This window comes from Engraulis encrasicolus, chromosome 21 (genome assembly GCF_034702125.1).
Source record: "Engraulis encrasicolus isolate BLACKSEA-1 chromosome 21, IST_EnEncr_1.0, whole genome shotgun sequence".
Taxonomy (NCBI): domain Eukaryota; kingdom Metazoa; phylum Chordata; class Actinopteri; order Clupeiformes; family Engraulidae; genus Engraulis; species Engraulis encrasicolus.
This window is the reverse complement of record NC_085877.1, coordinates 21,012,453-21,024,922: the sequence shown is the minus strand read 5'-3', so window position 1 is coordinate 21,024,922 and position 12,470 is coordinate 21,012,453. Positions and strand designations below refer to the sequence as shown.

Below are 12,470 nucleotides of genomic sequence, written 5' to 3'. Positions count from 1 at the left end.
ATGTATTTCTCTGTGATGGTTCACGATTATCAATTAATCCCATTTCAGTGTCTGTTATCTCACTTTCATTTTTCTTTGTGATATGTTCTGGCCAAGAAGCTATCAAAGTGGGTTTATTTCCTGAAAAAACAGGCTGGGGCAAAGAGAAAACAACACAACCATATGAACTGGGAGGAGGGGGGCACAGAGGGGAGAGACTGAGGGGGAAAATATTTGTTTACAAAAGGAATTGGCGTGACATAACTGCGTAGCCATTGTGTTGTGTTGCGAGGCGAGTGCTGATTTGTGAGCGCACTCAGAAAGCACTCCATTGTTTTGCAGCGGCTCAATTCAGATGAGGGGTGGCGGGTACCCTGGTGGTGGAGAGAGGTAGTGAGAGGTAGTGAGAGAGAGAGAGAGAGAGAGAGAGAGAGAGAGAGAGAGAGAGAGAGAGAGAGAGAGCATCAGAGTAAAAGGGAGAGAAACGTGGAGAGGGGAGGGGGGCACATAGAGCGTGAGCCAGTGCATGGAGCTTCCTCACCCAACACTGCAGGGGTCTGAGTCCCCTCCCAGCATGCCTTGCTGGTGCCCAGAGGGAGGCAGCCTCGCCTGACGGCCCTCCTTCATTACACCCTGCTACCGTGCCCTGCCTTGCCTTGCCTTGCCTTTCCTTTCCTTTCCTTTCTTATCCTCTGCACTCTCTCTCTCTCTCTCTCTCTCTATTCCCTCTATCTAGCCCTCCCCCTCTCCTTCTCTCACAGGGAGGGAAGAGAGAGGTGGAGGGACACTCGCTCTCCCTCAGCTCTCTCTCTCTGAAGAGAGAGGTGGAGGGACACTAGCTCTATTCCTCTCCCTGCTTCTTCCATCCTCGATCTAACTCCCTGGTTCTCTCCCTCACTCCACCTCTCCCTTGCTCAATCAATTACTCTGCCTTCTTCTTCCTCTCCTCCATTTATCTAGTTCTGTCTCTCCCGGTCTCTCTCTCCACCCCTCTTCCCTTCATTGCTCTATCACAAAGTCTGCATCCACGTCACCCCCTCTCTTCCTTGCGCTTCCCATCACCTACTCTCCTTCCATCTCTCTTCCCTCCATCCATCTTATCTAGCTCTCTTTCTCTCAGTCCCTCCATCTCTCTCTCCCCATCCTCACTCACCCATACCTCCACCTCTTCGTCCACATCTTCTTCTCTCTACCGAGCTCCCTCTCCATGCATCTAGCTCTCCCTCCCTCCCTCTATCTAGCTCTACCCACTTCTCCCTTTTCTTCTCTCTCTCTCCCTCCCTCCCTCCATCTAGGTCTACCCACTTCACCCTTTTCTTCGCTCCCTCCATAACTTGCTCTTCTTCTATCTCTCTGGCTCTCTCCACCACCCTCTTCTCTCCCTCCCTCCATCTAGCTCTATCCATGTCTCCCTTCTCCCTCGCCCTCTCTCTCTCCATCTAGCTCTCTCCACCTCTCCCTCTTCCCTCCCTCCCTCCCTCCACCTCTCTGTTTCCCACCCTCTATCCCGTTTCATCTCTCTTGCTCTCTCTCTTCATCTCTCCCTCTCCCTCCCTCCCTCCCTCCCTCCCTCCCTCCCTCCCTCTCTCTCATGTACCAGCCCCAAATCCAGCAGTGTGTCCCTGTGGTAACTGAGCCGCAGTGGCCTCCTTTCAGCAATGCCATCGCACCCGCACGCCTCTTAAAGCTACAGGGCCCTGCCAGAGAGAGAGAGAGAGAGAGAGAGAGAGAGCGCGTGTGCGTGTGCGTGTGCATGCGCGTGAGTTTGAGTGTGTGTGAGAGAGAGTGTGTGTGTGTGTGTGTGTGTGTGTGTGTGTGTGTGTGTGTGTGTGTGTGTGTAGGGATTGCATGTAATTTGTAGGCATATGTGTGTGTGCCTCTGTTTAAGTCGCCATGTCATTTCCAGATGTAATACATCTGCAGTTGTGCATGCGCACAGCAGGTAGGGATACAGTGAGGTGCACTTCGATCTGTTGTCCGTGTGTATATACAGTACATGAAAGAGGAAGAAAGTGAAAGCATGGGAGGGGAAACGTGAGTGTGTGAGAGTTTGACTTCCCTGTAAACTGACTTGCCGGAAGTGTTTGCCAAAGGCAAAAACCCAAACCCAGTTCGAAAGGGCTGGGACTATTACACTGGTAAAAATACGCATTTGGAAATAATTAATTTCAGCAGTGTGTGCATGACATTTCTCTCTGTTCCTTGATCCAAGTCCAGTAAACAAGATTAAGACACGCCAAGACAGACAGATACACAAACATATGCGCACCGCACGCACGCACCGCACGCACGCGCACGCACGCGCACACGCACACGCACACACACCACTAAATTACCCAATTATTCATCAGAGGCGAAATGACATCCTTGAGCCCCTCTCACTTAAAGGAGCCAAATTCATGCCACTTGTCCCCAATGTATTAAGCCAACTTGAGTTTCGAGGGTCAAGCGCTTTAGAGAGAATCACGTTCAGTGCTGGATCACGGCAACAACAACAACAAAAAGTGTCGTACTCCAAAGGATATCCAGCGAAAATATACTGTAAACGATCATGAAATGAAAAACAGAAAAACAAAAGATTGTGATGATCTCTGATAAAAAAAGGGTTGGCATGTGCCACACCCTATAGTGGGAACATTCTTTTAATCCCGCCTCCCACTAGGGCAGTTGGCTGCGCCTGTCTTTGATCTCACTTGAGCAGCATACTGGCTCACAGCCGAGCCAGATTTGTTCAAAAAACACTCCCAAGGATAACACGAAAAATTAACCATGTGCTTTCATAAGAAAGCTAGCAATTTGGTTGGTGGGGAAAACGTGATCCAGAAGAGAACAAGTAATGAACATATGAGTTTGGAGTTGAGGTTGCTGTGGCGTAGTGTGCCAACCACTGACTTGTATACTATAACTATAGTATACAAGTCAGTGGTGCCAACACACACACATGCATGCACGCACGCACGCGCGCGCGCATGCACATGTGGACCCGGGTTCAAGTCCAGCCTAGGTCATGTCCCAACCCCGCCCCACCTCTCTCTCTCCCGGTCATACTCCAGACTATCCAGTCAATAAAAAGCCACAAAAAGCCCTTAAAAGAAAAATAATAGATTGCAGTTTTACGTTCCACTGAATGTACAATGTGTTTTAAAGCAGTGCAAAGGCACTGATTAGGGCTTAGTCTGGGGAAGACATTCCTGAGATGGCACAGTCAGCCAGTTAAACATTATTGTCATTCACCGCCCAACCTCAAGCCTACACTTTCCCCTAGTTTCTGGTTACCGGGGGAACAACCTTTAAATTCAGAGGCGAGTGTGGCACGGCACAGCACGGCACAGTGCACAGCTCACAGTGAGCGAACGGGGGAGAGAGAGAGAGAGAGAGAGAGAGAGAGGGCGAGAGAGAGAGAGAGGGCGAGAGAGAGCGAGAGCGAGAAGCATGCTGTGTATGCACACGTTTTTTCGCCCCATGCGTCAGACACAAGGCTTGTACTGTCTGCATACCACTCCACTGCACTGCACTGCACTCCCGCCCCGCGTTAACATGGGCTTGGGTTTCGTGTTTGCTCTGGGAGAGCACGGCACAGGAAGAGGTGCAGACCAGGGGACAGTGTTGCCAGATTGGGCCGTTACCCGCCCAATTGGGCTGCTTGGGATGGCCGTCTGCGGGTAAAAACAGGAAAAAATAGGCCATTAGTTTTTTTTTCCAGCAGTTGTGTGCCCATAGAAGCCAATGCAATTTGTTGAAATTGGGCAGAATTTATTTAACACATTTTGGCGGTTTTTGAGAACCTTTTGGGCCGGATTTGATCAGACACATCTGGCAACACTGACCGGGGCCTGGTTCAAACTGCTACATCACGGGGTGGCAGATGGGTGTGTGTGTGTGTGTGAGTGTGAGTGTGTGGACAGGACAGTCTCTCTTTCAGTCACTCACCACACTGGTTTGTGTTAAGTATGTAGCTGATAAATGAGGACCAGCAGCGACCAGTGAAGACTGTGTGAGTCGTGTTTTGTGTAACACTTCTTACAATGAACATTGTTAAAGCGATACTCCACCATTTCTGGATATGCGCTCATTATTTCACCGCTTCCCTTGAGTTAAATAACCCAGTTTCACTTTTATGCCAGTCTTCCAGACGTTCTCTTTGAATGGTGATATTACTTCTAGTTCCAAGTTACAGGACCAGCTGGCTGCTAACTGCTCCCATTCCATTCAAATATGTTGGCTTGGAGGTATAAATTCTTCCTGCTGACAAGAGTAAACTCCTCAAAACATGATGGCTGTTGGACTTACTTCAGGCAACGCTTGCATATGTGACCAAGAGTGATACATTTCATGAAGCTAAAACCCCCTTTAAAAAAATAAATTAAAAACACTGGGGCATTTAGTAATTTGAGAATTGACGTAAATGTTCTAATGTGACTAGGGAAAACGCATTTTTATAGTTGGGTTATAGGCAAGTATGGAATAGATAGCACTCAGTTTTTTCTTCTTTCTTTTTCTTTTCTTTTCATTCATACATCGCCGGGTCATAGGTTGGGGTATATCAAACAAAATCCTTTGTCGGCAAGACGCAAAATAAATGAAAAACTACCCACTGGTATTGAAGTATAAACAACCTACTGTAGGTGCTTACAACTAAGAGCCCCTTCCAGCCTGGCACAGTCATACTGTATATAGCATGCCTATAAAGTAAAGTAACTGCCATAGCATCTGCATCGTAGCAGAAATCTTACACTGAGCATGGGCATGGAGAGTGCCACCACCTGATTTCTGAGGCTTGCACAAGCAGACATCCTTATACCATGTTAAGACTCCCTACACGCCCCCCTCCCCCGCTCCGAAACTACATCTCTGAACATCTGCAAACATTTAAGGCAGTGGTTCTCAAACTTTTTTTTTTAATAAACGCCCCTTGGAGCTCATCATAAACCTCCCAACACCCCTTTAACCTCATCATAAGCCTGCAAATACCCCCCTTAGTATTAAAAAAATAAAAGGGACTAATGCCCCCTGATAGCAACTAAGCATCGCCCCCCCTCTCATCTGTAACCTTCTCAACGTCCCACTAGGGCTCCCCAATGCCTCCTGGGGGGCTGTAGAGCCCCTGTTGAGAAAGAGACATTTAAGTCCATGATATAAGACCAGTAGCCTGGTTTTACCGACCCCTCATACTCAATTCAATCCTACAGAGGGTATATGGAGCTGTCGAGCTGAGAACCGTTTAGTGGAGGGATGTAGGGGGTGAACTCTGTTAAAATTCGAAAAATGCATCCTATTTCATCCAAAAGCTAACATTTGTTTACGCCATTGAATACCAATTACTGGTGGGAGGGGAGAACTCCATTGACGTCCGAAAGATGCAACCCCCTACCCGCGTTACACAATGTAACAAGACCAAACCCCTCCCAGAACTCCAGTACCAGAACGTCTGTACGAATTAAATAGTACATGTGACGGTAGAACCACGCTAACAGACTCTGTACTTCAACCCACCGCTAAGACCTTCTACCAAAGTGGGGCTCTGACTCTTGCGTCAATAAGCCTGGCTCTTTTGTTGTGGACAGAGTGCAATCCATCACTCTGTCGATCCGAATTTTACGTATTCCAAATTTTCTCAATTCGTAGCCTGGCACCTAATAGTAAACTTCCTCTTTTCTAATGAATAAAATAAATATACAGGCTTCTAGAAGCCTCTGACGCTACCAGTAGTAGTAGGGGACGGTAAAAAGGATCAGAAGGATCAGAGCTATAAATCAAAGAAGGAGGCGCATATCATTTCAGGCTCAACTTAGCCACCTATGTTTAGAGCAATGCCTGTTTATATCAGCCTGACAGTAGGACAGTGCCTCAAAACTGAATGGAATTAAGCTCCTGAAATGGTAAAATCATTCAAAAATAATCCATAATCTCCCTCTGGATAAATAAAATACAGTTACGCTACTCTAAACCATGAAATAAAGCACAACATATAGCAGATGCTGTTCAAGAAAAGGGTACCCTCACTGAAGTGGCAAACATTACTGTTAAGCTCAAACACGTGCTTTTGCAATTGGTGTTAAGTGCTAAGGTTAAGTGCAAACTGGAAACGCAGCCCAACTGGAGGGGAAAAGGGTTTTGGGAGAGGGGAAAAGGGCAGGGAAAGGTGCACTGCAGGCAGGGCTTTCCTTTGCGTGGTAGGTTAGCAGGCTGAGGAAGCCCATAGGAGGGGAGGGGTGTTACCTGACAGGTGGGTTAGTATAGCCGTCAAGACATGCTCGGCCAGGTAGAAAGCCTCGGCCACCAAGATGTCGATCGCCTCTACCTCTCTGCACAGCGAGCTCTCTGACGAGCCCCCACCGGCCGAGGAATCGACGACGCCACCGCTGCTGGGTGTGGGATTTGAGGTGGCTTCGGTTTGTGGCTGAGTGTGGTAGTTCTTCTCCTGTTTTGAGGTCTTGGGTTTAGAAGACATGGTCTTCTTCTTGGTGAGGTCATCTTCCTCCTCCTCTTGACTGCTCCCGAGCTCCTTCAGGGCGCGGATGGTGTTGCTCTCCTGTTCCAGTGCCCTAACCGCGGCCGGCGAGCTTTCGACAGTTGGTGTCGTACGGATCTGTCGGAGCGGGTCCGGGTCCTCGTCCTGTCGGGCCTGTATGCATTCCCTCATGAACTCCACAAAGCTGTCTGTGGGCACCGGTGGTTCAGATTTCTCCAAGCCCTTCGCATTTCCAGCGGACACTCCACTAGACACGCCCTTGGCATCCTGGTTGGACCCAAGATCCTCATGGGTCATGTCAGGGAATGAGTCGGGCTGTTCATTGTAGTAAGAAAAGTCATCCTGGGCAAACTCCTGCATGGACGGCTCATCTACGGCATAGTTGTCGTCGGCCATTAGAGGAACGTTACGAGAGTCCTCAGTGGTCTTGCTGTTATCAATTCCCACGTTGTAGATGTTCTGGGAGACCATTGTTTCGATGCAAGTGTCAGAGGCGTAATCTGAAGGTGATGCCTCAGGTACAGTGGCAAAGTTGAGCTGTCGGTCATTGGAGGCCTCATCCGCGCTTGGCACAGAGTCGCCTGAGAAGCGATCTCGGGAGGACTGACTGATGGGCGAGTTAGCATTTGGAGGTACAGTCGGTTTTGAAAAGTCATCAGGCATGTAGTCATCCTCTGAGATCGCCTCGTACTTTGGCCTTTCTTTCTGAGAGCGCTCCTGAGTGGGATTGTTGATATTCGAAAAGGCATCCATTCCGTCGTCTTGGTCAAATGATGTGTAATCTCTGTAATCCATGACGATGTCTTCTGACTCGGCCCTGAAGAGGCTTCTTAAGGGTGGCTGCACTGTGCCGTACCCAGATCCTCCATCCTGGTAGCTAGGTTGCTGCGTGGAATGAGAGTCAGAAGACTCAGTCATGAAAACCTGAGGTGATTGCTCAGCCGATTTGTTGTCGTCTTCCGCAACAGCATCGGCCGTGTCTGTAGTAGGCCCATCTTTCTTCACCTCCGACTCAGACACCACCGGCTCCTGATTTCTCGGTGGGTCTCGCATGGCCCTGTGCCTCTCGAGCTCCTCCTCGTCCATCTCTTCCACCCCGTACTCTTCCTCGCTCACCACCTGCTCCTCCGTCTCAATGACGTTGATGATGGGGACCTGCAGAGGGGGCTTGGTTGGCACCGGCTCCTTCTCCTTCTCCACGGCAACAGCAGCAGGGGCGCTGTTTGCTTTGGACGCGGCACAGGCGTCCTCGATTACCGTGTCGTCAGAGTCGCCGGAGCTGTCCATCTCATGGGTCTCATGGGAATCGCCAGTCTTCAGACTCACGTTTTTTGGAACTTTAGCCCTTGGGGGAGAGGCGGGTGGAGAGGACGGGGGAGAGAAGGGAGGGGATGGGGACCCGAACCCTGCCGGAGGTGGGGCCGTGGTTGGTGAAGGAGCAGTCCCGATGTCAGACTCCTTCGCTGGGGGCTGACCAGAGGCACCGCCTGCATCGGCTGCATTATCATCCTGCTTCTCCCACATGTACGCCGTGGGGAGGAAGTTGAGGTCAAACTCTGCCTCTTCCTCAAGGTTCTCCTGCTTCTCTGGATTGAAAACATTTTTGAGGTTAGGAGGCTCAATGGGAGTGTCCATGAAAGCATCTGGGACGCCGGCAAACTCCGCAGGTACAGCTGGTGCCAAAATGGGTTCCTCCTTTCTGCCCTTTAATGACGGTGCAGGTGTAGGTGTAGGCGCAGGCGCAGGCGCCGTAACAGCTCCAATTTTTCTGACGTCCACGTCCACATCATCAGTGCCGAAGTTTGGCGCCGGTGGTAGGTGAGCGCGCATCCAGTCTGCGGTGTCCTCAAAGTCGGTTCCGGCTGGCACAGTGTCCCCCAAAACCTCGAAGGGCGACTCCGGGGATTCCTTTTCCGGCATGGGGGGGACGACCTTCTTCTGGAAAGCTGCCGGTGGAGGGGGAACGGGAGCTGGGACATCGACTATGGAGACGGCCGGCTTCTCGTAGTGGCGTTCCCTGAAGTGGGGGAACCCTCCGCCACCGCTGTCACCCCTACTGCTGCTGCTGGTCTGCGGCTCATTCTTCTTGCCGGCGACACCGCCGTCACCCCTACTGGCGCTGCTGCTGACGCTGGTCTGTGGCTCGTTCTTCTTGCCGGCGAGCGCCTCCAGAGCTTTGATCCGCTCGGACACGGGGGACATCTTGATCGGCGAGTCCTCCTGGGGGGACGTCAGGGAGGAGGAGTTGTCGGACGGGGAGGGGGAGGAGCAGGACTCTCCCCCCGCCCCCGCCGCTGTGGCCCTCTTCTCCGGGGCGCCTCCTTTGTACGAGGAGTAGGAGGAGGAGGAGGAGTCGTGACTGTAGTTCATGGGGGTAAAGGAGCCTGGCTGAAAGCGGAGCGAGGTGGCCGCCACGCCTTCTGCTGCGGGTTTGTCCGAGCCCACCACCACCCTTTTGTCTGCATCGCATCCCGCCATGCAGCAGATGCGAGCAGCAGAACGGAGGGTGGTGGAGGAGGGTTAAAAAGGGGGAAGAGGTTGGAAGGGAAGGGAAGGGAAGGGAAGGGAAGGGAAGGGAAGGGAAGGGAAGGGGAGGGGGGAGGGTGTACACAAAAGTCAAGGCACACTTCAGACTCTAAACCCATGCGGATGTGCTAAAGCGAGGGGTCCCGACCTTTTGTGCTTTTGTTTTTTTTTTCTCCTTCTGAGCTACATATTGACAATGGGTTATTTCAATCCGAACTCTTGATGAAAATAATTTACAGCAAATTAAAAAGTACTACATATCTGAATAGTTTTACGCTGGAGGACCCCAGACCTTAGCAATCGGCCATCATATTATATCTTTATGTTATTATGCGCATTCCCAGAAAACAGCGGCATCTTATTCTTTGCAGCTCAAGCAGTCATGCATTGCATTGCATTGCATCCCAATATATGGAGTCATGTGTTATGCGTCATACTCATAACTGCATGCTGCGTTCGATCACTTGTTCGTTCACACTCATATAAGTTGTTGCCATTGATGGGGTCAATAAGACAACATACAAAAATCCATTTACATGGTAGCGATGATGGAGGTTGCCGCTGAAAACAGACAAAAAACAATGAGAGACTCTGAGCAGGGGTGTGTTTCTCGAAAGCATAGTTGCTAGCCAGTTAGCAACTTGGGTCGTTGCCAATGGGAAATTGCATGGCAAACAACAAAGTAGATAACATAGTTAGCAACTATGGCTTCGAGACATGCACCCCAGATCAATATCTGACGACAAAATCCTGTAGCCGGATATACCGCACTTGTTAAGACACGGCCCCTGTTATGAATTGGCTGTTACCAGAATGGCACTGACCAAGGCGTAATGTATTACTAAAGGGCCTGGATAATGTCACTAGTGGTGTAGTACTATGGTAGTAATGTCTTTTCAGCGATTACTATTACAGCGTTCCACTGGTAAAAATGGTTGCTGTGTGTGTCTGTGTCTGTGTCTGTCTGTCTGTTTAACCTAGTCTTCCAAATAGGGGCGGGGTACGTGGTGGGTCTAATGCAATCATAATAGGAAGCGGAGGCTACTGCATTTCCGGTCATCATGCCTAACCTGCTCAAGGAATGAGAGGCATGTGCTCTTATTTCCTCTTAATTCCTACAGCGCAAAACAGTGACCACAATAGTCCATCCCATTATTACATAATGATAAGAAAAACAACAACAACAAAAAATGACTTCATGCACTGGGAGATTTGAAAACTAAACTGCCTTGCTTGCAATGCATGTAGTTAAAACACAAAGAATGCACGGAAGTCATTATTACAGCTTGAACTGCAAGTGACACAATGGGGGCTTTGGTGACAACGGCACACATGCCCGAGGACATCTCTGTGAAGAGGGCAAAGGGTCACGTGGGACAGGGGGACTCTACGGCCTGACTCTATGGCCACTGACCTTTCATGAGTGGCCATGTGCCCTAAACGTGGCACTTTGTCTTCTTTCCTCTCCTCTTTGCTCGGCCGAAGTTGTTGGAGCTGGACTGCGCAATTTCCCACCCCCCGAAGCACCGTTTAACATGTGCCGGATCGTATTAACACTCCCGGAAACAAACACTGGAGCCGACTACTGCTATAGCTAGCTGCGGTAGAACACCATCAGACAAAAACGAACATCCTTTGACATCTCATATGCCAATTCTGCATTCATCAACATGGAGAAAACCCGCAGCATAATAACAATAATTATAATCATTACAACCAACCACTGCGGAATGACTATTCATTAATTCCTAGGCCCTCTTCTCTCGTTACGTAACTGTATGCAATTAGTGCTACGGTTTATTCATGAGATTAAAAACACAGAAGTGGGGGAAAAAAAACTCAATGACATTCACTTCCACTAGATTTTTTGTAAAGGAACAGTCCACCTCTTTCCAAAAAAATGCTCACATCAAAAAAAGCGTGGACTGTTCTTTTAACAGGGGCCTGCTAAAAAAAGTCACCTAGGACTACTACTGTACAACTGAACACAGATGCTGGATCTCAAATAGTGCACTTGTGCACTTTAGTGTTCATGTTTCAGTGTGTATGCCATATTAGTTACGCACTGAAACATAGTGCCTGAAGTGCACAATTGCGCCATTTGAGATCCAGCAAGAGAGTTTACACGACTCATAACCATGACCATGGTTTTAAGGACACCCTGGCTGCCAATCACTGCTTGGTCTATGGACGACATCCTACTACACATACCACCCCCTAACCCCCATTACCCCTAACCCCACCCCACCCCACCCCACCCAAACAGCTGAGGTGACCTTATCAAAAGGGGCTATAGGAACAAACCCACCCCCCTCCTCCCTGCACCCCGCCCCCCTCACGTGATAATCCGAGGGGTGCCCCAAGCTCATGCCACTAGATCCTCCCAACAGCTGGTCCTTGTGGTCACCTGATGGGGCAACGACCGAAAATGATCTCCCCCCTGTCCCTCTAGTCCAGTGGTTCTCAACCTTTTTTTTTTTTTTTTAAATAAACGCCCCCTTGACCTCATCATAAGCCTGCCAAGGCCCCCTTAGTATTGAAAAAATGGACTAATGCCCCCAATGACAACGAAGCACCGCCCCCTCTCAACTGTATCCTTCTCAGCGCCTCCCTAGGGCTCTCCAACGCCCCCTGGGGGGGCTGTACCGCCCCCGTTGAGAAACACTACTCTAGCCTATCCCAGTCTGTCTGTGGTAAGTGACAGTGCCAGGCACACTGGCTTAGCAGCACAGGGCATGAGGCCTGCTTATCAAGTTAGCTTTTTTTTAATCAAACGAGGGGATAGGCTTGGTGGGACAGGACTTCGATGTCATTTCAGGTGAAGTGGAAAAGTAAGCATTGGGAAACTTTTTCCAACACCATGCCCAGAAGGGCACTGGGTGTGTGTGTGTGTGTCTGTGGCGGTGTGTGTGTGCCAGTATGTGTGTGTGTCTATGCACCCATGGAAACAAATATTTGCTCATGCCAGGCACCAGGGTCAGTCCACGAGGCCAGAGTGACCCAGGTGGCGGTGGCGGTGGGGGATGGGGTGGTGGGGGATACCAGGGGTGTAGGCACGCACAACACGTGTCAATTCAACTGCCCGCTCTGTACTACTCAACTGACTGACTGTGCCCAACTGACTGAGACCAAATCGAACTCATATCACATAGGCCATCTCTACTCTGCCCTGCCCTGTCCTGCACTGCAGGGTTGCCAGATGTGACTGATGATTTCCAGCCCCAGAAAATCCCCCAAACAAACAAAAAAAACACCCACTAACACTAGCACATGTGAAACTGTTCCAACAGTCATGCAGGTAACACTTCAGTATTAAAGTGTAACCCCTTTAAACTGTACCCCTTTCTGTCATTAAACATCAAAATCTGCAGAAGCAACAAAAACATTAATTTATCTCCAATCATCAAAGCCCATATAGATTCCTCTAGAATAACACTTAATATATTAAAAAACACAGGACGATCACAATGGAAGTCTCACTTCAACACACCCA

The 12,470-nt window shown here is 49.7% G+C and overlaps 1 protein-coding gene across 3 annotated transcripts in view; it reads right to left on the bottom strand.

Annotated features, from left to right (window-relative positions):
- The window catches only part of rtn3 (reticulon 3), a 50,072-nt gene that overhangs the window by 24,549 nt on the left and 13,053 nt on the right, over positions 1–12,470 (bottom strand). Inside the window, exon 3 of one of the 3 annotated variants that reach the window (XM_063186350.1) lies at positions 6,199–8,910. The exons of the other annotated variants lie outside the window; for them this stretch is intronic. Coding sequence (XP_063042420.1) covers positions 6,199–8,910 — 2,712 coding nt within the window. The remainder of the gene's footprint in view (positions 1–6,198; positions 8,911–12,470) is intronic. 3 annotated transcript variants of the gene reach the window in all.